General features: G+C 51.6%; 1 protein-coding gene across 1 annotated transcript in view; it reads right to left on the reverse strand.

The window, feature by feature from the left end:
* Positions 1-2,069: 2,069 nt before the first annotated feature.
* TRAM2 (translocation associated membrane protein 2) overlaps positions 2,070-26,804 on the reverse strand; it is a 102,488-nt gene continuing 77,753 nt past the window's right edge. Inside the window, exons 5-11 of the mRNA XM_038740207.1 lie at positions 13,876-13,934; positions 11,166-11,250; positions 9,207-9,277; positions 8,932-9,036; positions 7,703-7,846; positions 6,707-6,879; positions 2,070-5,055 (exon numbers count right to left, since the gene is read on the reverse strand). Of these exons, the coding sequence (XP_038596135.1) occupies positions 4,982-5,055; positions 6,707-6,879; positions 7,703-7,846; positions 8,932-9,036; positions 9,207-9,277; positions 11,166-11,250; positions 13,876-13,934 (711 nt within the window). The 3' untranslated portion in view covers positions 2,070-4,981. The remainder of the gene's footprint in view (positions 5,056-6,706; positions 6,880-7,702; positions 7,847-8,931; positions 9,037-9,206; positions 9,278-11,165; positions 11,251-13,875; positions 13,935-26,804) is intronic.

The raw sequence follows: 26,804 nt of genomic DNA on the forward strand, positions 1-26,804 counted from the left end.
ATACGGCAGGTATAAATTTTCCTTGAGATCCTTGTTGAAATTTGGTCCGCAAGACGAATGGGATGAAGGGGGAAAAGGAAGATGACGGGAGCCCATCGTATAGTAAAGAGGGTGGCTTGGGGCCCCGGAGGAGAATGACCGGGCACCATCGTTGACCCCTCTTCACCCAATTACTCGAGCTTGCCCGGGTTCAAATTCGAGTTATCGCTTGGGCTGAGATTTCTGATAAAACCTTCTCTCCGCCCCTCCTATGGACAGAAGAGGGAAGCCCACAAAGTCTCAACATCCCTAAGCCCCCTGACCCGAATCTTATCTCTTTTCCCCACCTCCCTTCCCTTCAGGGGCTTGGTTCAGATTCAGAAATGCCTTATTAATGCCCTGTTGCGAGGATGAATTCAACAAGTCCCCAAAAAGTAAAAATAAAAACGTTTTCTACAAAACGCTCCTGGTTCCGCCAGACTGCTGACGAGACCCCTCCAGAGCCTGGAGAGTCCAACCAGAGAGAGAAAGGGTTTGGAGTCTCCCAGGGGTCCCCTCCCATCGACCCCAATCTCCCTCCAATTTCCAGGGTTTCGTTGTGGACAGGCCCACGACGAGAACGGGCCCTGGGAGGGCTATTGCACACCCCGGGTGTGTGGGTTGGGGGGAGATAACATAGACAACACTGAATTGAGAACTTCCAGAGCAGAGTTGTACAGCACCAAGGCTTGGCTCTCTCTGCAACGGGCAGCTGTGTTCATGAGTGTCAACCCTCGGGTCTGGAAGAAGGCAAAGCGTAAAAGCCGGCACTTTGGGTTGAATTGAGGCAATCGATTCAGGAGGGAGAGGGGGTTCGGCAAGAGGTACAGTACTACAGTTCGGAGAGGGCCCGGGGGGTGTGGGGGAGCCTGGGCTGCGGCTCTGGACCAGAAGCCGAGGGGAGGCAGAGAAGATGGAGGACGCCAGCTGAACCCGTCGACCACCCTTTTCCACCTCCCAACCGGGCCGTGACTGGGGACAGCCGAGTCTGGCCGCCGAAACGAGGGTCAAGGAAAACACAAAACTCTACGGGCTAAAATGCCAAAACTAAAACGAGGACAGAGGAACCGATGAGGCCCCCCCCCAAGACAGCCTGACCCGTCGACAAATCACCCCGCTCGGGTGTGACGCTCAAGGCTGCCGGGGCCCACAGCCGGACTCTCCGGCACCGGACGAGCCATCTGTACAGTACATATGTAAGAATACAAAGATATATGGCAATGTAAGGCACTTCGGATACAAAAAGGGTAACGATCTACTGGTGGGAGTCACAAAACCGCTGTGAAGAAGCTGGGGAGAGGGGCCGTCTCCCCAGGCCGCAGGGTTCGGGGGATTCTGAATTGCTTTTTCCGGTAGCCCTTTGGTTCCGGGTGTCACCCTCGTAGATGAGGCGGCTGGAAGGTTTGGGAAGGTAGGGAGGGGCGCGGGAGACGGTTACACTCCGTTAACAATCTGCTAGATGGCAACTCCTTGAGGACAGTGGTTGTGTCTACATACTCTTTTGTATTCTCCCAACCTCTGTCCACAGTAAGCACTCAATAAATACCATTGGTCGATTGATTGATTGATTGATGGGAGGGGAGACGAGAATATTCCATTTTTGCTGGTGACCACTGGCTTCTATTGTGGGAATGTTGGGGGGAAGGCAGTAATCCAGGAAAGCAGAGGGAGGAGGGGAGGGGAGAGATAGACAGACAGCTAGATCCATGGGGGAGGGCTTGGCAGAGAGCCTGCTTCAAGCCTGAGATTATTCATCTTCTGGCCTGAACCAATCACTGCCGGGCCACAAAGGGTAACTTTTTTGTTGTTGTTGGGGTTGTTTTTAAATGGTATCTGTTAAGTGCTTACTGTGTGCCAAGCGCCATACTAAGTGCTGGGGTAGAGATAGAAGATCATCAAGATGGAACCAATACCCATCCCATGTGGGGCTCCCAGTCCAAATGAGAGGGAGAATTGACTAGGTTTTGAATCCCCATTTTCCAGCAGAGGAAACTGAAGCTCAGAGAAGCGACTTGCCCAAGGTCTCCCAGCAGACAAGTGGCAAAGCCGGGATTCGAACCTAGGTCCTCTCTTTCCACTGGGCCAAGCTGCTTTCTACCGGGCACCTGGGGGTGATCCTCTTGGCCAGACCGGGGGAAGGTCAGCGGGCACTGTGTCGGGAAGAGGTTCTTCTCCCTCTGACTAAAGCAGCCCACTGGAGAGATGCTAGTCCCAGAGGAAAATCTGTCAGGATGGGGTCTGGGGCCTCCTTTGTCAGTGATGCCATTTCTCGGGCCAGGAAACACAGAGAGTTCTCACTGCGGGCACAGGTGCCACTGTAAACGATGAGAAGAATCTCCTCTCTGCCCTCAGCTCCATCCCTGCTCTCTCTGTAGCTACCAGCAAAGCCGGATCCTTCCTCTCCCTGTCCAGTGCCCTCCTCAGCAGCTCACAGAGGTCCCACCAACCTGCCACAGCCAAGCCCGGGGCCGAGCCGAAGATGCCCCATCGAAGTGCCAAAGTGACACTCCCACAAGAGGGACTCCCGATGCCCCAGAGATGCCCATCCCCGCCTGCCAAAGTGACGTCCAACTGCCCTTCCCAAATCCACCTACTCCGCTCTCCCTCTTCCCAAATCGCCATCGGCCAACGCAGAGTAAGGCATGAGAACCCAGGGTGGCGTTGCGAGAGGCGGTGGTTTCTGAGGTAGATTCAACCCTTACGCTCCCGCCCCAGCGAGTGGGTGTTGGGAGGTGGAGGAGGGCAGAAGCCAGGTGTGTACCATTGGTACGTGGCAGGTGGCTCGGCTCTTGGGTTTGGGACATGGGGTGAACGCACGGGATACAGGGAGTCTAACCCGGCCTCCGCAAATCAGGGCCACCTGGCATCGGTTGTGGCCAAGAGATCAAATGCCAGCAGGACAGAGAGGGTGCTCTCCTGGTAGCTGGAGCAGAGCGGGTTGCCTTCCTGGAAGCCAGGCCGAGGGAATACCCTCCTGAAAGCCAGGGAAGAGGGGATGCCCTCCTGAATACTCGCCCATTCCACTTGGGTTGCGGCGGCTGAAATGAAGCAGCCCAGAAGCAGACCTGAAGCTGTGGGCTCGGGCTAAGCTCTCTCTAGCCAAATGGCTAACACCCCAACCTCAATCTCACCAGGCTGGGCCCTCATTCCTACACTTTCTGCCCAGATCCCGACACCACACTGACCCAGTTTCTGCCTACTCTTTCTCTGGAGAAAACCAAGTCAAAGTCATTCTCCTGGGAATGGGGACAACACAGAGCTATCCTGGGAACTTTGGGGAGGGGATGAAACCCGGGGCCCTCGTGGACCTGGAATCAGGGAAAAAGCTTCACTCTACCTCGGCACCCTCACCCCAGCTGCTAAAGCCTTTGGTAGGAAACAGGATTCTCTGCTGGCCGCAGGGCCGGAAAGGCAGGGTGGGGGGGACGGAAAGGCTGCAGCCGTGAGGCCGGAGGCCGGTGGGGAGGTGGGACAAACAGCTGGCTCATCTGGGGGCCGTCTGGCAAGCGGTGGCCACTATCTCTTCTGGAGAGAGTCCAGGGAGCCAGCTGTTGACGTCGCCCCGGGGTGTGGCTCAAACTAGTCAGGAGGCAGAAATGGCCCTCGTCCTTCCCTGAGACCGGCCAGTTCCCGCTTCGGCCCTGCGGACGAGCCCAAGCGGGGTGTCGGGGAGGAGATGACCGACGATACGTCTCTTCTCTCCCTCCCACTCCGCTCCCGCTTCGGAAGCCGATCCCGGCCCCTCTACCTCCGCCTCCTTCCCCAGCGGGAAACAGGAAGGCAGAGAGGAGGGAGGCGTTCCCTCTTTCCTTCCTTCCCTTCCTTCCCTTCCTCCCCCACTCCCTCCTTCCCTCGGTCAAAGGGCGTCAAAGCGCCAGTCTGAAGTGAAGCAAACGCTGGTGTCCCAGAGACAGCCACATCCGATTTGGCAGCTCGGATCCTCCTGTAAGGTCTCTTCCTTGAAGTACCTTCCAAGAGGCCAGCCGGGGTGGCCAGAGGGCCGGCCGATGTCAATTCCAGGAACGGGCCGGGGCTTTTCCAGGGAGCCGTGCCTCTCGGCTTCTGGTCAGATGTGGCTGCTCGGAAACGGGGCTCTCCGAGGCCTCGGGACCGAGCCAGCATGCAGAGAAGGCCCCGAGCCCCGGAAAGGCATCGACGTGGCCCGGACGGGCAGGAATACCGGGCGGTCCTGATGGGTCCCCAGGTCCGACGCTGGAGAAACTTAGTTGCATGGAAGAGCGGCTTCTCAGGGCTTCAGAAGCCCTGCCCCACCCCGTCGGCCGCCTGCAGCGGTCACGGCCGAGGATGGCGGAGGCTGTTCTGGGAGGACGCCCTGTGGTCCTACGGGCCAGGTGGTCTCCCAAGCTGTCCGATTTGTTGAGGATTCATCAATTGCTTGCCGCAGCATGGCTGGTAGTCCACGGGGCCCAAGGGGGTTATCCTGGTCTGACAGGAAGTGGGCCTGGAGCCTCTCCCTGCCATGCCCATGAGGGCGACCGGAGAGCAGATGGGGGCCGGAGCCGGAGGCATCCAGGTTCCTTCGAGTGAGGGCCCCTCCCCGCCCGGCCAAACGTTACACAGAGAAAAGATTGCACAGTGATAAAAACACACCTGTGGAGAGAAGGGGAGAGAGAGGGGAAAAGAAACGGAAGAAAGGGGGTGGAGGGGCCGGGACAGAATAGGAGCAGAGGCCAGAGGAGAGGGAGCGGGAGATCCTGGGCTTCTCTGTGACCCAGCCTGGAGGAATGGCAGGAAGGAGGCTCAGTGAGAAGGAAAAGGAAAGGAGATTTTTGGTTTTATTGAAAATGGTTTATAAAAAAGAGGGGACAGAGAAAAGGAGGGGGAGGAAAACCCGAAACCTGTCGAAGACACATTTCAGCTGTTGGAGGAGGAGGAGGAGGGTGTGGTGGCTTAGCCCCAGGACTCCTTCCTGGTGCCCGCTTCCACTCACGGGGCTTTGGCTTTAAGGGGACTTGAGCTTCTTGGTTCGGAGGGATGTTCCGTTCTCTGCTTTCATCACTCCGTTTTCATGGTAGCCTGAGAAGGGGACAGCACCCCACCCCCCGCCCCCACGGTGGGTTAACCAAAGGAAAGAGGGGCCCTGTCTGGGTCAACCAGCTCAGGGTCAGCGTGCGGATGGCAGGGGTGGGCGGCAGATCCCGGCAGGGGGCTGAACACCATCCGTGGCCGGTCCCCTACCCCAGGTGGACACTTCACTGGCCCAAGCTGAGCAGGATGAGACAGAACACGGCCTCCTTGCCAGCCCTAATGGGTTCCTGTTCGGGTGGTGGCCACGGCAGGCCTCTGGGGTCCCTGCCCGCACTGCCACCTACCTCTAGCTGCCCCGAGGGTGCCAGCCGGGCACTGGGGCTGGCCCAGATCCTGTCAGCCTAATCTCATCTGAGGTGAGAAGCAGCATGGCTCAGTTGAAAGAGCACGGGCTTTGGAGTCAGAGGTCATGGGTTCAAATCTCAGCTCTGCCAATTGTTAGCTGTGTGACTTGGGGCAAGTCACTTCACTTCTCTGGGCCTCAGTTACCTCATCGGTAAAATGGGGATTAAAAAACTGTGAGCCCCCTGTGGGACAACCTGATCACCTTGTAACCTCTCTAGTGCTTAGAACAGTGATTTGCACATAGTAAGCACTTAATAAATGCCATTATTATTATTATTATTACATGTGAGGATATATTCCAAACCCAGTATAGGGTTGGGAGCTGATTCCAGGGTATCAGGAGCTCCAACTCCACCCACCCCAATCAAAGCAAAGGAAACCCCTCACACTGCTATCCGATTTTTCCAGAATACTCTCTGGGAGCCAGGAGGTTTCCTACGTCTCCTCCCAGGATGCCTAGGCCACGCTGGTGGGGCAGAGACCTGGAGGGAGGCAGAGAAGAGGGATCAGATATCTGGAATCCCTTGTGGGCACTTCATTTTTTTTACCCCCCCCATAAAGGTTTAAAGCCAAAGCGGCAGACTGAGCTTCGTCCCCCAGTACTGTGTCCCAGATCCAAGCAGCGGGCAACGGCCCCGTGACCCCAATGTCGGGCTCTGCCAGGCTGGACAGATGGCACTGCTGACCAGCTACTGTGGAAGGACAGGACACGCCGGGACGTTAAAACTCGGCAGAAGCCTTTCCTCTTTCCCCTTCCCGCCCGGCAAACTGCGAGCCACATTTCACTCCAGAAGAGGATGAGGATAGCGCTGCTCTCCCCCTGGCAGGCGCCAACAAGGACAGGCGATGGGCAGGGAAGCCACGCAGGGTCCCCCGGGGTGGGGTTGGCACGGCAGAGTCGGCTGGGCGGTGGGGAGAGCCGGGGGGATGAGCCTGGGTCCAGCAGCCTCCACCCTGCCCCGACTTGCCAAAAGGATGCCCAGATGAGTCGGCATTGCTACCGCCCACAGACCGGCCACTCACCCAGGCCCGTGCCATCTGGGACCCGGCAAGGACGTGGGAGTTCGGGGCTCAGGAGAGCCGGCAGAGGCACGATGTTTTCTGCATCCGTTCTGGATGAGGTCAACCTCTGCCTACTGTGGTCGAGCTCACCTAGACTGTGAGCCCGTTGGTGGGTAGGGACCGTCTCTATATGTTGCCAACTTGTACTTCCCAGGCGCTTAGTACAGTGCTCTGCACACGGTAAGCGCTCAATAAATACGATTGAATGAATGAATGAATGAATGGCACTCACCGGCCTCCCTCCTGAGGAACTTGGCCTGCTGTCGGGGGGGCACGGTGGGGGCAGCGGCTTTTTTCCTGGCGCTCTGCTCATTCCAGTATTCCCGCCAGCGGCGCAGCTGGGAGTGGATGAACCGCCACATCATCCAGGCCTGGGAGAGACACACCAGCAGCAGCACGCAGAGCCTGGGGCCGACAGTGGGAGGGACGCAGGGAAAGGGAGAAGGAGACGGAGACGGGAGGGAGCCAGGGCTCAGGGCTACAGCCCAGCCTGAGAAACAGTGTGGCCTAGTGGATACAGCACAGGCTTGGGAGCCGGAAGGACCTGGGTTCTAATCCTGGCTCCGCCACTCGACCGCTGTGTGACCTGGGGCAAGTCACTTCACTTCTCTGGGCCTCAGTTACCTCATCTGTAAAGTGGGGATTAAGACCGTGAGCCCATATGGGTCAGGGACTGTGTCCAACCCGATTTACTCTCTATCTTCCCCTGGGCTTAGTACAGTGCCTGGCACATAGTAAGCTCTTAACAAATACCATTTCTGTTTTAAAAAAGCCCAAGGCAAGGATCTTCAGGTCCACCCACCACTCCCTTATCCCCCTGGACCTAGCCCTGCCTCCACGCAGGGCCCTTAAAAGGCCCAACTTGTACTTCCCAAGTGCTTAGTACAGTGCTCTGCACACAGTAAGCGCTCAATAAATATGACAATGAATGAATGAATGACTCCCCTGATATTCAACCATTAACAGACAGAAACCATTTCTGGTTTTATTCCTAGCAGGGCACAACTGCCTTGGAACAGAGGAAACCGTCAATACCGGGTGGTATGTGGGTATCAGGGACGGGAGGGATACGAACTTGTACTTCCCAAGCGCTTAGTACAGTGCTCTGCACACAGTAAGTGCTCAATAAATATGATTGATTGATTGATTGATTGAAGGTTGGGTGGGCACGGACCCTGGTAGCCTCTTGGGTGGTGGTGAGGCGGGGTATCCACATCAAGGGGCTCACCTGAAGAGCAAGGTGTTGAAATTTCCTCTCTCAGGGTCAAAGGTCTGGTCTTCCGCCCGAGCCAGGCCGAAGCCGACGGTCAGCACCGTGAGGGTGAGGGTGAAGAGGCGGGTGACCACGAACACCACCGCCCACGCGTTAAACCTGTCCGAAGAGGAAGGAGAAGAGGTCCCAGAAGAGCCCGGACCCCCGAGCAGCCCCTCCCACTATAATAATAGTAATGATGGTATTTGTTAAGCGCTTACTATGTGCAAAGCACCATTCAAAGCGCTGGGGGGGATACAAGGTGATCAGGCTGTCCCATGTGGGGCTCACAGAGTCTTAACCCCCATTTTACAGATGAGGTAACTGAGGCCCAGAGAAGTGAAGTGACTTGCCCAAAGTCACACAGCTGACAAGTGGCGGAGCCGGGATTTGAACCCATGATCTCTGACTCCAAAGCCCGGGCTCTTTTCCACTGAGCCACGCTGCTTCTCGTATCCCGGGAAAGCCACAGGACGGTCCAGGCTACGATGGGAAAGTACAATAGGTGGGACTTAGTGGCAAGAGCCTGGGCTTGGGAGTCAGAGGTCATGGGTTCTAATCCCGACTCCTCCACTGGTCTGCTGTGTGACCTGGTGCGAGCCGCTTAGCTTCTCTGTGCTTCAGTTACCTCATCTGTAACATGAGGATTAATAGTAATAACAATAACACAGAGAAGTGAGGTGACTTGCCCAAGGCCACACAGCAGATAAGCGGCAGAGAAGGGATTAAGACTGTGAGCCTCACAAGGGACAACCTGATTACCCTGTACCTACCCCAGTGCTCGGCACAGAGTAAGTAGAGAAGCAGCATGGCTCATTGGAAAGAGCATGGGCTTTGGAGTCAAGGGTCATGGGTTCAAATCCCAGCTCTGCCAATTGTCAGCTGTGTGACCTTGGGCAAGTCACTTAACTTCTCTGGGCCTCAGTTACCTCATCTGGAAAATGGGGATTAAGACTGTGAGCCCCACGTGGGACAAACTAATCACCTTGTAACCTCCCCAGCACATAGTAAGCGCTTAATAAATGCCATCATCATCAACAAATACCATTATTATCACCAGGGAGGAGGCTGCTCGAGGCGACAAATCGCTCCCAAGGGAAGGGGTCTCCCGGGGATCCCAATGGATGGCCCCGCTCCCGCTGCCAAAGAACCAGCGAGGTGTGTGTGTGTTGTGGAGGGGGGAGGGCCCTGCTGGAACCACTTACAGCTTCTCGTTGTTCTCGTCGGCGAAGTGGAAGAGCCGGGCGGTGTGGAAGAAGAACTCGGCCACGTACTGCAGCAGCAGCAGGATCAGGGCCAGGCGGGTCAGGCTGCAGGGAGGGACGGGGACGTCACGGCAGGCCGGGGACCTCCTGGCCCGGGCCCTCGCACCCTCCTCCCCCGGCCCCCACAGGCGCCCGCCTCCTTCACGGCACCTGCCGGGGCCGGTCCCTGAGCCGCTACGCAGGAGCGGGGGCCTGGCCCTCACGGCGCCACTTACTTCAAGAGGTACGCGCCCGCTATGTGGACCAGGTAGAGGCAGATATACTGGAGCTGGCGGGGGATCTCCTCCTGGAAGAAGAAAACCACCACGCGTCACCTTCGCCCCCCGGGGTCAGGTGTCCCAGAGTTCGGGGGTGGAGCCCCCCAGTTGGCTCCGGCACCGTCCCCCGAGGTAAGGCTGAGAGGAGCCCGAGGGCCGCGGAGGGAAAGGGATGGGGCCCGGACACGGTCCTCGTCTGAACCGAAACCAGAAACAGCCCGGCGCAACAAGCAGGGACTCCTCACCAGTGCCTTTAAAGCAGTCTATCTCCTTGCCCACTACCACCTTACCTCGCTGTTCTTCTACAACCCAGCCGGCAAACTTCACTTCCCACAATCTCGCCGACCCCTAGCCCACATCTTCTAGGCTGTGAGCCCACTGTTGGGTAGGGACCGTCTCTATATGTTGCCAACTTGTATTTCCCAAGCACTTAGTATAGTGCTCTGCACACAGTAAGCGCTCAATCGACCAATCAATTGTATTTATTGTATCTAAATCCGACAGATCCTCCTATTTACTGAGCGCTTTCGGCAATTTGTCAATGGTGGTATTTGTTAAGCGCTTACTAGGTGCCGAGCATTGTTGTAAGCGCTGAGAAATCGTCATGACTGAACTCCTTAAAATCAGCCTATTTCCTGAGCGCTTTCGTAAATCTGTAAAGTCAGCTATTTACTGAGCGCGCCTAAATCCGTAAGATCCTCCTGTTTACTGACCGCTTTCGGAAATCTGTCAAATCATCCTATTTACTGAGCGCTCGTAAATCCCTAAAACCGTAATGACTGAACACTTTTGTAACTTTTTAAAATCAGCCCATTTACTCAGCGGTCTTGTAAATCCCTAAAATCAGCCTATTTACTGAACGCTTTCATAAATCCGTCAAATCTTCCTATTTACTGAGCGCTCTCGTAAGTGTTTTGTTGTCTGTCTCCCTCTTCTAGCCTGTGAGCCCATTGTTGGGTAGGGACTGTCCCTATATGTTGCCGACTTGTACTTCCCAAGCGCTTAGTACAGTGCTCTGCACACAGTAAGCGCTCAATAAATGCGATTGAATGAATGAATGAATTTATTGATTGATTGATTAATAAATTGATTATTAATAAATACGATGGAATGAATCCTGCCCTGGCCCGGAACGCCCTCCTTTCTCAAATCTGACAATTTCTCTCCCCGGCTTCAAAGCCTTATTGAAGGTACATCTCCTCCAAGAGGCCTTCCCTAAGCCCCCATTTCCTCTTCTCCCACTCCCTTCCGTGTCTCCCTGAATTGCTTCCTCTGTTCTTCCCCTTTTCCAGCCCCACAGCACTTATGTACACTTCAGTAATTTATTTATTTGCATTGATGTCTGTCTGCCCCCCTCTAGACTGTAAGCTCCTTGTGGGCAGGGAATGTGTCTGTTTATTGTTGCATTGCATCCTCCCAAGGACTTAGTACAGTGCTCTGCACACTAAGCGCTCAATAAATACAATTGAAAGAATGAATGATCCCGGGAGGCGCCAACCCTAGCTCCTGGGCATCCCCAATTTTATCACCCGCCTTAAAAAAAAAAACAACACACTAGGACAGGAACATGGCAGTGCCATGACCCGTACTGTGCCCCTAGGGAGACTGGAAGGGCAGGTTTGGAAGCCACAGGATAGGGCCTCGTTATGGGCAGGGTATACGTGGTGAATTCTGTTGTGTTATACTCTCCCAAGAGCTCAGTACAGTGCTCGGCACCTAGGAATTACTCAATAAATACCACTGACTGACTGATTTACAGGAGACGGGCAGCTTCTACCGGGCTTCCCTGGTGGTAAGCCTCTCTCTCCTGCACACCCCTCCCACCAAAGGATGGAGACCGTGGGGGCTTGGGCTCCTTCTGTCCCCTCTCTCTCCCTCCCCAGGTGAGCGGGTAGAAGAAGTGCTCAAATCACTCACCTTGCGCACCTTCTGGAAGTAAAGCTCGGGCAGGGCATGCAGCCAGTATGCCATCTGACAAAGGTAGAAAAACTTCACCTGGAAGCTGGAAGACAAAAGCTCCATTTTAGCACCTCGGCCTCCTTCCGTTTTCCCCACAGGGAAAGTTGCCGTCCCGATCCGGCACTGAGAGCTTAGGTTTGGCTGCAGGGCAGCCTGGGATGCAGGCCGAATGCCCCTCTAATTTCCTTCCTGCATGGGGATTCCCAAAGCACGGACTTCCTTCCCCAAAGCCTTTGGAGAGGACAAGGCCCCCGGATGGAAATTTGACAATCCCCAGGGGCGATTGCACTGTGGGGAGAGACCTGCTGGCTGGTCTTGGGGTGTCAAGCCCCCTCTCTGACATCCTCAGATAAATCAACTCCTGCTTAGGTGCTTTTTTTTTTTTAAATAGTACCGGCTAAGTGCTTACTCTGTGCCAGGCCCTGTACTAAACACTTAGGTAGACACAAGTCCCACATGGGGCTCACAGTCTTCATCCCCATTTTCCAGATGAGGTAACTGAGGCCCAGAGAAGTGAAGTGACTTGCCCAAGGTCATACAGCACACGAATGGTGGAGCAGGAATTAGAATCTAGGTCCTTCCACTAGGCCATGCTGCTTCTCTAGGCCATGGTGATCGCCCGCAGATGCTTGGAACGGGCACAGACACAGAAGAAGTGTGAGTGGAGCAATGGACTGACAAGATGGTGGGCATCCCCTTTCAGGGCAAGGTGGTATTCCTGTTGGGCTCAGGTCCGCCCCTCCTCAAAGCCCCCCAAAAGGCCCTCACCCTGGGCTCATCTGCCTAACTTTTAGACTGTGAGCCCACTGTTGGGTAGGGACTGTCTCTATATGTTGCCAATTTGTACTTCCCAAGCGCTTAGTACAGTGCTCTGCACATAGTAAGCGCTCAATAAATACGATTGATGATGATGATGATGATCTGCCACACCTAGGAGAAGTAGCATGTCGTAGAGAAGCAGCGTGGCTCAGTGGAAAAAGCACAGGCTTTGGAGTCAGAGGTCACGGGTTTGAATGCCGCCTCTTCCACATGTCTGCTGTGTGACCTTGGGCAAGTCACTTAACTTCTCTGAGCCTTAGTCACCTCATCTGTAAAATGGGGATTAAGACTGTGAGCCCCATGTGGGACAACTTGATCACCTTGTATCCCCCCAGTGCTTAGAACAGTGCTTTGCACATAGTAAGCGCTTAACAAATGCAATCATCATTATTATTTTTTAGACTGTGAGCCCACTGTTGGGTAGGGACTGTCTCTATATGTTGCCAACTTGTACTTCCCAAGCGCTTAGTACAGTGCTCTGCACACCGTAAGCGCTCAATAAATACGATTGATGATGATGAGTGGATAGAGCTCAGGCCTGTGAGTCATGAGTTCTAATCCTGTCTCGGCCACTTGTCCGCTGCATGACCTTGGGCAAGTCACTTCACTTCTCTGTGCCTCACCTCATCTGCAAAATGGGCATGGAGACTGTGAGCCCCACGTGGGACAGGGACTGTGTCCAACCCGATTTGCTTGTATCCACCCCAGGACTTAGTACGGTGCCTGGCATATGGTAAGCGCTTAAATACCATAATTATTAGTAATGTTCTTATCGGCTGGCTGTGACTCAGTGGCCGGAGGGGTGGAAGAGAGGACAGGCCTGCTGAGTCATCATCATCATCATCATCAATCGTATTTATTGAGCGCTTACTATGTGCAGAGCACTGTATTAAGTGCTTGGGAAGTACAAATTGGCAACATATAGAGACAGTCCCTACCCAACAGTGGGCTCACAGTCTAAAAGGGGGAGACAGAGAACAAAACCAAACATACTAACAAAATAAAATAAATAGAATAGATATGTACAAATAAAATAAATAAATAGAGTAATAATTATGTACAAACATATATACATATATACAGGTGCTGAGGGGAAGGGAAGGAGGTAAGATGGGGGGGATGGAGAGGGGGACAAGGGGGAGAGGAAGGAAGGGGCTCAGTCTGAGTCAGCCCCGGTGGGCCTCCTGGCAGACAACGGTGGGCTCCATTTTAGCACCTCGGCCTCCTTCCATTTTCCCCAGAAGGAAAGTTGCCGTCGATATCATCATCATCATCATCATCAATCGTATTTATTGAGCGCTTACTGTGTGCAGAGCACTGTACTAAGCGCTTGGGAAGTACAAATTGGCAACATATAGAGACAGTCCCTGCCCAACAGTGGGCTCACTGAGAGCTTAGGTTTAGCTGCAGTGCAGCCTGGGGTGTGGGCCGAATGCCCCTCTAGTTTCCTTCCTGCCAGGGGATTCCCAAATAATAATAATAATAATAATAATGGCATTTATTAAGCGCTTACTATGTGCAAAGCACTGTTCTAAGCGCTGGGGAGGTTACAGGTGATGAGGTTGTACCACGGTGGGCTCACAGTCTTCATCCCCATTTTACAGATGAGGTAAATGAGGTCCAGAAAAGTTAAGTGACTTGCCCAAAGTCACACAGCTGACAACTGGCGGAGCCAGGATTTGAACCCATGACCTCTGACTCCAAAGCATGGGCTTCCTTCCCCAAAGCCTTTGGAGAAGACAGGGCCCCCGGATCAAACTCTGACAATCCCCAGGGGCGAATGCACTGCGGGGAGAGGCCTGCTGGCTGGCAAACAAGCCACCTGGGACCGAACCGGGCGAATACTTACGGGAGATAGATGTGAGGGTAGTTTTCCCAGAGGCTTCTCGGGTTGGATAAATATCCCTCCTGCGGCAGAAGAGAGAAGACAACTTTTTGAGAACATTCTTGCTGGGATGCTGACAGGACCCTGGATCCAGTCCAGGGGCAGGTGGGAGCGGGCGGAAAGGGGCTAATGCAAGCCAAATTCGGGGAGGGGATTGGACCTTCAGATCAATCAATCAATCATATTTATTGAGCACTTACTGTGCACACAGCACTGTACTAAGCGCTTGGGAAGTACAAGTTGGCAACATATAGAGACAGTCCCTACCCAACAGTGGGCTCACAGTCTAAAAGAGGGAGACAGAGAACAAAACCAAACATACTAACAAAATAAAATAGAATAGATATGTACACGTAAAATAAATAAATAGAGTAATAAATATGTACAAACATATATACATATATACAGGTGCTGTGGGGAAGGGAAGGAGGTAAGATGAGGGGGATGGAGAGGGGGATGAGGGGGAGAGGAAGGAAGGGGCTCAGTGTGGGAAGGCCTCCTGGAGGAGGTGAGCTCTCAGTAGGGCCTTGAAGGGAGGAAGAGAGCTAGCTTGGCGGATGGGCAGAGGGAGGGCATTCCAGGTCCGGGGGATGACGTGGGCCGGGGGTCGATGGTGGGACAGGCGAGAACGAGGCACGGTGAGGAGATTAGCGGCGGAGGAGTGGAGGGTGTGGGCTGGGATGGAGAAGGAGAGAAGGGAGGTGAGGTAGGAAGGGGCGAGGGGATGGATGGACAGCCTTGAAGCCCAGAGTGAGGAGTTTCTGCCTGATGCGCAGATTGATTGGTAGCCACTGGAGATTTTTGAGGAGGGGAGTAACATGCCCAGAGCGTTTCTGGACAAAGACAATCCGGGCAGCAGCATGAAGTATGGATTGAAGTGGGGAGAGACACGAGGTTGGGAGATCAGAGAGAAGGCTGCATCCTCCAGTTCCTTTCCCATCTAGGCCAAGGGCATCCCCTGGACCCTGTGAGGGAGAATGCCACGTGGCCATCATAATAGCCATAACAGTAATTGTATTTGCCCCCTTTTTCCTCTCCTCCTCCCCATCCCCCCCATCCTACCTCCTTCCCCTCCCCACAGCACCTGTACAGATTTATTACTCTATTTATTTTACTTGTACATATTTACTATTCTATTTATTTTGTTAATGATGTGCATCTAGCTTTATTTCTATTTATTCTGATGACTTGACACCCGTCCACATGTTTTGTTTTATTGTCTGTCTCCCCCTTCTAGACTGTGAGCCCGTTGTTGGGTAGGGACCGTCTCTATATGTTGCCGACTTGTACTTCCTAAGCGCTTAGTAGAGTGCTCTGCACACAGTAAGCGCTCCATAAATACGACCGAATGAATGAATTTGTTATGTGCTTCCTCTGTGCTAAGCACCAGGCAAAGCACTTAGGTAGATATGCTACATACAATCAGATCAGAAACAATCCCTGTCCCACGTGGGGCTCCCAGCCGAAGTGGGTGAGAGGGCAAGTATTTTACAGACGAGGAAACTGAGGTCCAGAGAAGTTAAGCGACAAGCCTCAGGTCACACAGCAGAGAAGCAGTAGGGCCCAGTGGAGAGAGCACAGGACTGGCAGTCAGAAGGATCTGGGTTCTAATCCTGGGTCTGCCACCTGTCTTCCTTCCTCTCCCCCTCTCCATCCCCCCATCTTACCTCCTTCCCTTCCCCACAGCACCTGTATATATGTATATATGTTTGTACATATTTATTACTCTATTTATTTATTTTACTTGTACATATCTATTCTATTTATTTTATTTTGCTAGTATGTTTGGTTTTGTTCTCTGTCTCCCCCTTTTAGACTGTGAGCCCACTGTTGGGTAGGGACTGTCTCTATATGTTGCCAACTTGTACTTCCCAAGTGCTTAGTACAGTGCTCTGCACACAGTAAGCATTCAATAAATACGATTGATGATGATGATGATGCTGCTGTGAGACCTTCGGCAAGTCATTTGCCTCATCTATAAAATGGGGATTGACTGTGGGCCTCCACGTGGGACATGGACTGCGTCCAACCTAATTGTCATATCTATTCCAGCACTTAGTGCAGTGCCTGGCACAGAGTAAACAGTCAGAGGTTGTGGGTTCTAATCCCGGCTCCTCCACCTGTCTGCTGTGTGACCTTGGGAAAGTCACTTAACTTCTCTGGACCTCAGTTTCCTCATCTGTAAAACGGGGATTGAGACTGTGAGCCCCACGTGGGACAACCTGATGATCTTGTATTTGCCCCAACTCTTAGAACAATGCTTGGCACGGAGGTTGTGGGTTCTAATTCCAGCTCCTCCACCTGTCTGCTGTGTGACCTTGGGAAAGTCACTTAACTTCTCTGGACCTCAGTTTCCTCATCTGTAAAATGGGGATTGAGACTGTGAGCCCCAAGTGGGACAACCTGATGATCTTGTATTTACCCCAACTCTTAGAACGGTGCTTGGCATGGAGGTTGTGGGTTCTAATCCCGGCTCCTCCACCTGTCTGCTGTGTGACCTTGGGAAAGTCACTTAACTTCTCTGGACCTCAGTTTCCTCATCTGTAAAATGGTGATTGAGACTGGGAGCCCCACATGGGACAACCTGATGATCTTGTATTTACCCCAACTCTTAGAACAGTGCTTGGCACATAGTAAGTGCTTAACAAATACTATTATTATCATTATAATATAATATAGCACAATATAATATATTATGCATAATATAATACGGTATATTATATCGTTATATATCACATTATTATATTTTATTATTAAAATATCATTTTTAAAAGTGGCAGAGCTGGTCTTGTGACCCAAGTCTCCCGACTTCCTAATCCTCAGATCTTTCCACTAGGCCACAATGCCACAGCCTTCTGACCTAAGACACAGCAGAACAAAATGTGAAACATGGCCTCGTGGCAAGATCGTGGGCTTGGGAGTCAGAGGATGTGGGTTCTAATCCCGGCTCTGCTACCTGCCTGCTATATGACCTTGGGCACATTGCTTAACTTCTCCGTGCTTCAGTTACTTCATCTGTAAAATGGGGATTAAGACTGGGAGCCCCATGTGGGACAGGGACTGTACGCCAGCAATTGTGTGTACCCCAGAACAGTGCTTGATGCATAGTAAGCACTTAATACCATAATTATGATTATTATTATAGAGTTAGACACCCAAGCGGCCCCACCCCACCTGGAAGATTTGGGGAGAGCAGGGGAATCCCGTTGAGGGGGAGGAAGTTGGATCTTGTTTTAGGATACCGAAATTGGCATTGGGTTGGCAACACCTCTGGGCTGGGGTGTGTCGAGCTCTGAAACGGGGCCCGCGGAGGGCTCTGTTGCAGTGGCCATTAGGGCAGTGAGAAGGCAAGCACAATCAGGCACCCTCTGGACCACCGCACAGTGGCCGCTCGTCATTCATTCGTTCGCTCATTCAATCGTATTTATTGAGCTCTTACTGTCATCATTAGGACGCCGTTTAGGACACATTTGGGAAGCACCCTGGCCTAGCGGAAAGCTCTTCCTCCTGGGAGCCAATGGACCTGGGTTCTAGTCCCTGCTCTGCTATCTGTAACAACTTCTCTACCCTTCAGTCCCTTCATCTGTAAAAGGGAAATTCAAACCCCATTCTCCTTCCTACTTAGTCTGTGAATCTCATGAGGGGCAGCGACTGTATCTGGCCTGATTTTTTTTATTCTAATGGTATTTGTTAAGCTCTTACTACGGGCCAGGCACTGCATTAAGCACTGGGGCAGATACAAGGCCTGACTGACCTATATCTTACCCAGCACTTAGAAGAGCGCTTACACAAAATGCTTACCAAGTACTATTAAAAAGAAACAACCCCGCCACCCCCAAAAATCTTGGAGAAACAGGATGACGGTTGCATGCCGGCCTTCCTTTTCCCTCTAACACCTCACCCCGGATCTACCCAAACTCTTCTTGAACCTACTGCTGTTTTTGGCCCAAACAACTTCCGTGGTACCAAGTTCCACAGGCTCCCCAAACACTATGTGAAGACTATTTGGGACAACCTGATCACCTTGTAACCTCCACAGCGCTTAGAACAGTGCTTTGCACATAGTAAGCACTTAATAAATGCCATCATTATTATTATTATTTGTTTCCATCTGTTGGTTTCAAACCTTTAACCCTCTCACCCAGGCATTGAGGGATTTGGTGAACAGCCTCTAACTACTCCCTTCATGGTTTGGCAAACTTCAATCATGTCCCCTGAAGTTCTTCCAGGGGTTCCCCCAAGACCCCACTTCACAGAGAGGTGTTGATAAAATAATAATAATAATAATAATAATGGTACTTGTTAAGCGCTTACTTTGTGCCAAGCACTGTTCTATGCATTGGAGTAGATACAAGGTAATCAGGTTGGACACAGTCCCTGTCTCGCATGGGGCTCATACTCTTGATCCTCATTTTACAGATGAGGTAGCTGGGGCCCAGAGCGGTTAAGTGACTTGCCCAAGGTCACACAGCAGACATGTGGTGGAGGTGGGATTAGAATCCAGCAGCGTGGCTCAGTGGCAAGAGCATGGGCTTGGGAGTCAGAGGTCATGGGTTCTAAACCCACCTCCACCACTTGTCTGCTGTCACTTAACTCCGCCACTTCGGCATGTCACTTAACTTCTCTGGGCCTCAGTTACCTTATCTGGAAAATGGGGATGAAGACTGTGAGCCCCACGTGGGACAACTTGATTACCTTGTATCTACCCCAGCGCTTAGAACAGTGCTTGGCACATAGTAAAAGCGTAACAAATGCCATCATTCATTCATTCAGTCATATTTATTGAGCGCTTACTGTGTGCAGAGCACACAGACCAGAGCGCTGTGTGCAGAGCGCTTAATATCCATTAATATTCACCGTTTAGAACAGTGCTTCGCACATAGTAAGTGCTTAAAAATTGCCATTATTATTATTATTATTATGGGCCCCTGCTCTATCCACTAAGCCACGCTGCTTCGTATGGTGTTCCATTCTGTTGAACAGGATGACAGTGTCTCCCCTCCTGTTCCTGACCCAAGTCCAGTGTGTGTGTGTGTTTGTGTGTGTGTATGACTGAGAGGGAATGTGTGTGTGTGAGCGTGTGTATGTTTGTGGTGAAAGAGAAGGGAGGACCCACAAATACACAGGCTCATCCTCTGGGTTGCCCTACACCCCCCAGCCACCCAAATGACTGGCATCTCCACCCTCTTCACTAGCCCCAGATGAGCCTTGATGGGACATCGCCCAGGAATGGCACGTGTCAACTGGGGGCCAGCCCTCACCCTCCTTGCCAGAGTTTCAGAGCCAGAAGTTCGGTAAGTGAGGGGAGACACCCTTCCTAACTGCCACAACACTCCATTTACCCAGAAAACAGGCCCTCCTTGGCATGCTGGGCAAATCCAGAGGCCGCAAAACTGGGAGGATGAGGAAACTCAAAAATGAAATCTAAAGCCCACAAGGGCCTCTCTCCTGACAGGACTCCTGACCTCAGCATTTGCTGACTCAAGAGACCACACGCCCTTTCGTGGGAAAGGAATTTTCGGCAGAGAGAAGGGCGGTCCAGCTCTCTGCCCCCAGTCCTCCGAGCCCTTGGCACCACGGCGGGCCTCCGGGACGTTGAGGGGCAGCGGGCCCGAGCCTGGGGCCTGGAGGCGGGAGATGGAACGAGGAGGAAAAATGACTCACTCGTTTGTTACTGAGCAGTCTTTTCCAGACGGCTGGCCGGGTCCCTGCCTCAGTGGGGGTGTTTGTGCGTCCACTGATCCTAAAGGGTTGTTCCCACAGTTGACGGTCCTCTCAGATACAGTCAACACACAGGGGCCAGTCCTGCACTTCCCTCCTTAACGCTGCCACCTTCCCACTCAACCTGGGGTGGAGAACTTGGTCCACAAACCTGGCTCGATCTTGTCCGGTGCTCCTGAGGAGACTTCTCTCCCTCTGACCCGTAAAGGGGCAATCCACCTGGCTAGCCACTGGCATGCCCAGTGGGAACTTCTCGAGCCACACCCTTCCTTGCTCCTAATGCCCTTCCCTCTCCGACCCCTGACCACCACTGGTTCATCTTGACGGGAAAAATAACAACCTGACTTGAATTTAGCAGGGGGTCTTCATGGGAATCAGGCGGGCTGGAGGCAGTGTGGTAAAAAGCACACAGGAAGCAGCGTGTTCTACTGGAAAGAGCCTCGGCCTGAGAGTCAGAGGACAGGGGTTCTAATCTATGAGGATGATACTCAAATCTCCATCTCCAGCCCTGACCTCTCTCCCTCTCTGCAGTCTCACATTTCTTCCTGCCATCAAGACATTGCTACTTGGATGTCCTCTCGTCACCTCAAGCTTACCATGTCCAAAACAGAACTCCTTATCGTTCCCATCTCAAACCCTGTCCTTCCCCTGATTTTCCCATCACTTTAGATGGCACCACCATCCTTCCCATCTCACAAGCCCATAACCTTGCTGTTAACCTTGACTCTCTCTCTCCTTCAACCCACATATTCAATCCATCACTAAATCCTGTCGGTCCTACCTTCACAACATCGCTAAAATCCACCCTCTCCTCTCCCTCCAAACTGTTACCATGTTAATATAATCACTCATCCTATCCCTCCTGGATCACTTCATCAGCCTCCTTGCTGACCTCCTAGCCTCCTGTCTCTCCCCACTCCAGTCCATACTCCACTTTACTGCCCGGATCATTCTTTTACAAAAATGTTCAGGCCATGTTTTCCCACTCTTTGAGAAACTCCAGTGGTTGCCCATCTACCTCTGCATCAAACTCCTCACCACTAGCTTTAAAGCACTCAATCATCTTGCCCCCTCCTACCTCACCTCCCTAGGCTCCTACTACAACCCAGCCCACACACTTTGCTCCTCCAATTCTAACCTTCTCACTGTGCCTCGATCTCGTCTATTTGGCTGCCGATCCCTTGCCCACATCTTGCCTCTGCCCTCCCTCCTCAAATCTGACAGACAATTACTCTCTCCCCGTTCAAAGCCTTATTGAAGACACCTCTTCCAAGAGGCCTTCCCTGACTAGGCTCCCCTTTCCCCTTCTCCTACACCCTTCTGTATCACCCTGACTTGCTCCCTTTGTTCATCTCTCCCTCCCAGCTCCTCAGCACTTATGTACATATCCGTAATTTATTTATTTATATTAATGTCTGTCTCCCCCTCTAGACTGTAAGCTCACTTTGGGCAGAGAATGTGTGGGTTTACTGTTGCATTTTACTCTCCCAAGCACTTGGTATAGTGCTCTGCACACAGTAAGCGCTCAATAAATACGATTGAATGATTGAATGAATAATCCTGGCTCCACCATTCATTCATTCATTCAATCCTATTTATTGAGAGCTTACTGTGTGCAGAGCACTGTACTAAGCGCTTGGGAAGTACAAGTTGGCAACATATAGAGACGGTCCCTACCCAACAGTGGGCTCACAGTCTAGAAGGGGGAGACAATGTGTCTGCTGTGTGACCTTGTACAAATCACTTTCACTGCTTGGTGCCTCAGTTCCCCTATCTCTAAAATGGAAATCTTCCTCCCTCCAATTCATTCATTCATTCAATCGTATATACTGAGTGCTTACTGTGTGCAGAGCACTGTACTAAGCGCTTGGAAAGTACAGTTCAGCAACAAATAGAGACAATCCCTGCCCTGGGCTCGCAGTCTAGAAGGAGGGGGGCAGGCTTCAAAACAAGCAAAGAGGCATCAATAGCATCAATATAAATAGCATTATAGATATATACACATCATTAATAAAATAAATAGAATAATAAATATGTACGTATATACACAAGTGCTGTGGGGCAGGGAGGGGGGTAGAGCAGAGGGAGAGAGTCCACTGTTGGGTAGGGACCGTCTCTATATTTTACCGATTTGTACTTCCCAAGTGCTTAGTACAGTGCTCTGCACACAGTAAGTGCTCAATAAATATGATTGAATGAATGAATGACTGATGGGGAGGGAAGGAGGAGCAGAGGAGAAGGGGGGCTTAGTCTGGGAAGGCGTCCTGGAGGAGGTGAGCTTTCAGCAGGGGACTGTGAGTCCCATGTGGGACAGGAACTTTGTCCAACCTGATTACCTCATATCTACCCCAGAGCTTAGAACAGTTTTGACACATGGCAAGCGCTTAACAAATACCTTAAAAAAAAAAAAAAGAAACAGACACCTGAGAAGCCCCTTTCAATAAACAGAAACACAAAACCCAAAGCTCTAAGCTAGACCGTAAACTCACTGCGGGCAGGGACTGTCTGTTAATTATTGTATTGTACTTTTCCAAGTGCTTAGTACAGTGCTCTGCACACAGTGAGCACTCAATATATAACAATAATAATAATAATGGCTTTTGTTAAGTGCTTACTATGTGCCAAGGACTGTTCTAAGCACTGGGGGGATACAAGGTAATAAAGTTGTCCCACGTGGGGCTCACAGTCTTCATCAGATGAGGTAACTGAGGCCCAGAGAAGTTAAGTGTCTTGCCCAAAGTCACACAGCTGACAAGTGGCGGAGCAAAGGATTAGAACCCATCCTCTGACTCCCAAGCCCGGGCTCTTTCCACTGAGCCACGCTGCTTCTCTATATACGACTGAATGAATGAACTCTGCTGGGATCTCAAGGGGGAAAAGCGATTTGAAAGGGGGAAGGGGACTCTGGAGGGGCATCGCTGTGACGGACATCCTCCCTCCTCTTTAGCGGAGGGTCTGGCTAAGTGGACCAGAGCAAGTTTTCTAAAGTGCCGGTCATTGTAGGGAGCGAGTCACCACGGCACGACCCAAGGCGCGCTGCGGCTCCTCGAGATCCGGAGCTTTGTCTCCTATCATCATCATCGTCAATCGCATTTATTGAGCACTTACTATGTGCAGAGCACTGTACTAAGCGCTTGGGAAGTACAAATTGGCAACATATAGAGACAGCCCCTACCCAACAGTGGGTTCACAGTCTAAAAGGGGGAGTCTAAAAGGGGGTCTCCTATGAACCATGGGGTCTGTCCTATCAGGAGACAAGCCAGGAGGCCGCCCGCCTCTCTCCCTGCAACATCTGTCCCTTAATTATCTTCACTCTCATTAAGATAAAAGCCTTAGTCCTTCCCTACAAGGACAGGGAATGATGGGAATAAGGAACTCTGCTCTCTTGTACTGTTCTCTCCCAAGTGCTCTGCACATAATAAGCGCTAAATAAATTCAACTGATTGATTGACAAACATGTCAGGTCATGCAGGAAGCATGGGGACAAGTTTTGAGAGCTGAGTACACTCCAGAGGTGAGTGAGAAGCAGTGTGGCCCAGTGGAGAGAGCATGGGGCTGTGAGGTAGGGGACCTGGGTTCTAATTCTCGCCCCAACGCTTGTCTGCTGAGACCTTGGGAAAATTCCTTAAATATTCTGTGCCTCAGGTACTTCATCTGTAAAAAGGGGATTAAGACCGGGAGCCCCACGTGGGACACGAGTTGTGTCCAACTCGATTAGCATGTTATCTACCCCAGCGCTTCAGTACAGTGCTTGGCACATAGTAAACGCTTAACAAATACCACTAAGAAAAAAAAAAAGTGGGAGCTTTCACCCGGTATAGCAGCCCTCCCCACCATCTCTCCGGGGAAGCAGGAAGTCCAAGGGATAGACTCCGGGTCCTGTTGTCACGGGGCTGGTGGTAGAATCACTTGACTTCCTGAAGCATTCAGGCTCCTAATGGAGACATCCCACAAAGGAGCCAGCTGTTCTGCCTCTCTCTGTTCGGCCCCAGAACAGGATGGCTATTCCCAGGGCCGAGAAGCAAATACGGCAACTATCTGCTTCCGCTCCGGCCTGCAGCCGAAGGGCAGCACCTGCATTAGAGAACCATCATCATCATCATCATCAATCGTATTTATTGAGCGCTTACTATGTGCACAGCACTGTACTAAGCGCTTGGGAAGTACAAATTGGCAACACGTAGAGACAGTCCCTACCCAACAGTGGGCTCACAGTCTAAAAGGGGGAGACAGAGAACAAAACCAAACATACTAACAAAATAAAATAAATCGAATAGATATGTACAAATAAAATAAATAAATAAATAGAGTAATAATAACCAGCGTGGCTTAGTGAAAAGAGCGCGGGTTTGGGAGTCAGAGGTCGTGGGTTTTAATCCTGGCTCCACCACTTGGCAGCTGTGTGACTTTGGGCAAGTCACTCAACTTCTCTGGGCCTCAGTTACCTCATCTGTAAAAGGGGATTAAGACTGTGAGCCCCACGTGGGACAACCTGATTACCTTGTATCTCCCGCAGTGCTTAAAACAGTGCTTGGCACATAGTAAGCGCTTAACAAGTACCATCATAATCATTTAGGGGGAAACCGGCCCCTCGTTCTCAGATCTGACCTCAGGGAGGAAGCTCAGCAGTGAAAGCTGTCCTCACCCAGGGACTGCTTTCTCTAGAATATAAGTTTGTCGGGGGGAGGGAACATATCTACCAACTCTGTTCTTCTATTGTACTCTCTCAAGTGCTCAGTGCAGTGATCTTATTTTACTTGTACATATCTATTCTATTTATTTTATTTTGTTAATATGTTTGGTTTTGTTCTCTGTCTCCCCCTTTTAGACTGTGAGCCCACTGTTGGGTAGGGACTGTCTCTATATGTTGCCAACTTGTACTTCCCACGCGCTTAGTACAGTGCTCTGCACATAGTAAGCGCTCAATAAAGACGATTGATGATGATTGATGATGATGATCTCCTGGCTCTCCCTGGTCTCTTCCAAGAAGCCTTCCGTGACTAAGCCCTCCTCTCCTCTTCTCCCAGTCCCTTCTGCGCCGCTCTTACTTGCTCCTTCATTCATCCTCCCTCCCATCCTCACAGCACATATGCATATATCCGTAATTTATTTATTTATTTATATTAATGTCTGTCTTCCCCTCTAGACTGTGAGCTCGTTGTTGTTATACTGTACTCTCCTAAGTACTTAGTACAGAGCTTTGCACTCAGTAAGTGCTCAATAAATATGATCGAATAAATGAATCAACGAAAGTGAGCCAAGGGAAAGGAGCAGCTAGGGAGGGGACGACACACGCTCTGTTCAAGGGGAGGGGAAAGGAAAGATGTCAGTTTCATTAAACTTGTAAAGCCTAATGTCTGGAGGTCTCTCAAGGAAGCTTCTAGCTCCTGGGCACATCACAGGGCCCTTAGCAGCCCTATACACTGGATTCCCAAGCACTTAGTACAGTGCTCTGCACACAGTGACTGACCGGCTGACTCCCAGTGGTTTGGGGCTTTTTCTCCTCCCTGATCATTTCTACCAGTCATTTTGCAGGGCTGTCCACCTATTTGGGTGGGAGGTGGTTTGGAACGACTCTCCCCATTTCACCGGTCCGGAGCAACAAGGCTCGGAGAGGCTGAGTGACTTCCTTAGGGTCACTGAGCAAGGGAGGGGCCGATTTTGAGCGCTGAGGTTTCAGGGCCTGGCTCAGCTCTCTGAGCTGTTGTCCAGATTGGAGAAGAAGCAGTGCTTGGATCCTTAACTTTCTCTCAACGTTGAGGTGTCCAAGAGAGAGCTCCTTATCTTCCCTCCCAAACCCTGTCCTCTCCCTGACTTTCCCTTCACTGTGGATGACACGACCATCCTTCCCATCTCACAAGCCCACAACCTTGGTGTCATTCTCGACTCTGCTCCCCACATATCCAAACCATCGCCAAATCCTGCCAGTCTCACCTTCACAACATCGCCAAGATCCACCCTTTCCTCTCCATCCAAACTGCTACCATGTTAATACAATCACTCATCATACCCCAACTGGATTACTGCATCAGCCGCCTTTCTGACCTCCCAACCTCCTGTCTCTCCCCACTTCAGTCCATACTTCACTCTGCTGGCCAGATTATCTTTCTACAGAAACGATCTGGGCGTGTCATACCCCTCCTCAAAAATCTCCAGTGGTTGCCTGTCAACCTCTGAATCAAGCAAAAACTCCTCACTATTGGTTTCAAAGCTCTCCATCACCTCGGCCCCTGCTACCTCACTTCCCTTCTCTCCTTCTCCAGCCCAGCCCACACACTCCGCTCCTCTGCCGTTATCCTCCTCACTGGACCTCGTTCTCACGTGTCCTGCCGTCGACCCCTGGACCACATCCTACCTCTGGCCTGGAATACCCTCCGTCCTCAAATGCGCCAAACAATCACCCTTTCCCCTTCAAAGACCTACTGAAGGTTCTTCTCCTCCAGGAGGCCTTCCCAGACTAAGCCCCCCGTTTCCTCAGCTCCCTCTCCCCTCCGCATCACCCTGAATCGCTCACTTTGCTCCATCCCCACACCCCGCCACAGCACTTGTGTATATATATGTACATATCTATAATTCTAAGTATTTATATTAGTGCCTGCTTACTTGTTTTGACGTGTTTCTATCTATAATCCTGTTTATTTATATTGATGTCTGTTCACTTGTTTTGATGTCTGTCTCCCCCCTTCTAGACTGTAAGCCCGATGTGGGTGGGGACTGTCTCTCTTTATTGCTGAATTGTACTTTCCAAGCGCTTAATACAGTGCTCTGCACATAGTAAGCCACGAGAAGCAGAGTGGCTTAGAGAAAAGAGCCCGGGCTTAAGAGTCAGAGGTCGTGGGTTCTAATCCCGGCTCCGCCACTTGTCAGCTGTGTGACTTTGGGCAAGTCACTTCACTTCTCTGGGCCTCAGTTCCCTCATCTGTAAAATGGGGATGAAGACTATGAGCCCCACATGGGATAACCTGATTAGCTTGTAACGACCCCAGCGCTTAGAACAGTGCTTGGCACATAGTAAGCGCTTAACAAAATACCATCATTATTATTAGTAGTAGGAAGCGCTCAATAAATACGACTGAATGAAAGAATAAATTGTCCCCAGGAAAGGGGGCACCAAATGCTCCGGTCCAGTGGCCCCCAAGGCACCTTTTGATCCAGTCCTGGCCCCCAGGCAA

The sequence above is a fragment of the Tachyglossus aculeatus genome, chromosome X1, assembly GCF_015852505.1.
Source record: "Tachyglossus aculeatus isolate mTacAcu1 chromosome X1, mTacAcu1.pri, whole genome shotgun sequence".
Lineage (NCBI taxonomy): Eukaryota > Metazoa > Chordata > Mammalia > Monotremata > Tachyglossidae > Tachyglossus > Tachyglossus aculeatus.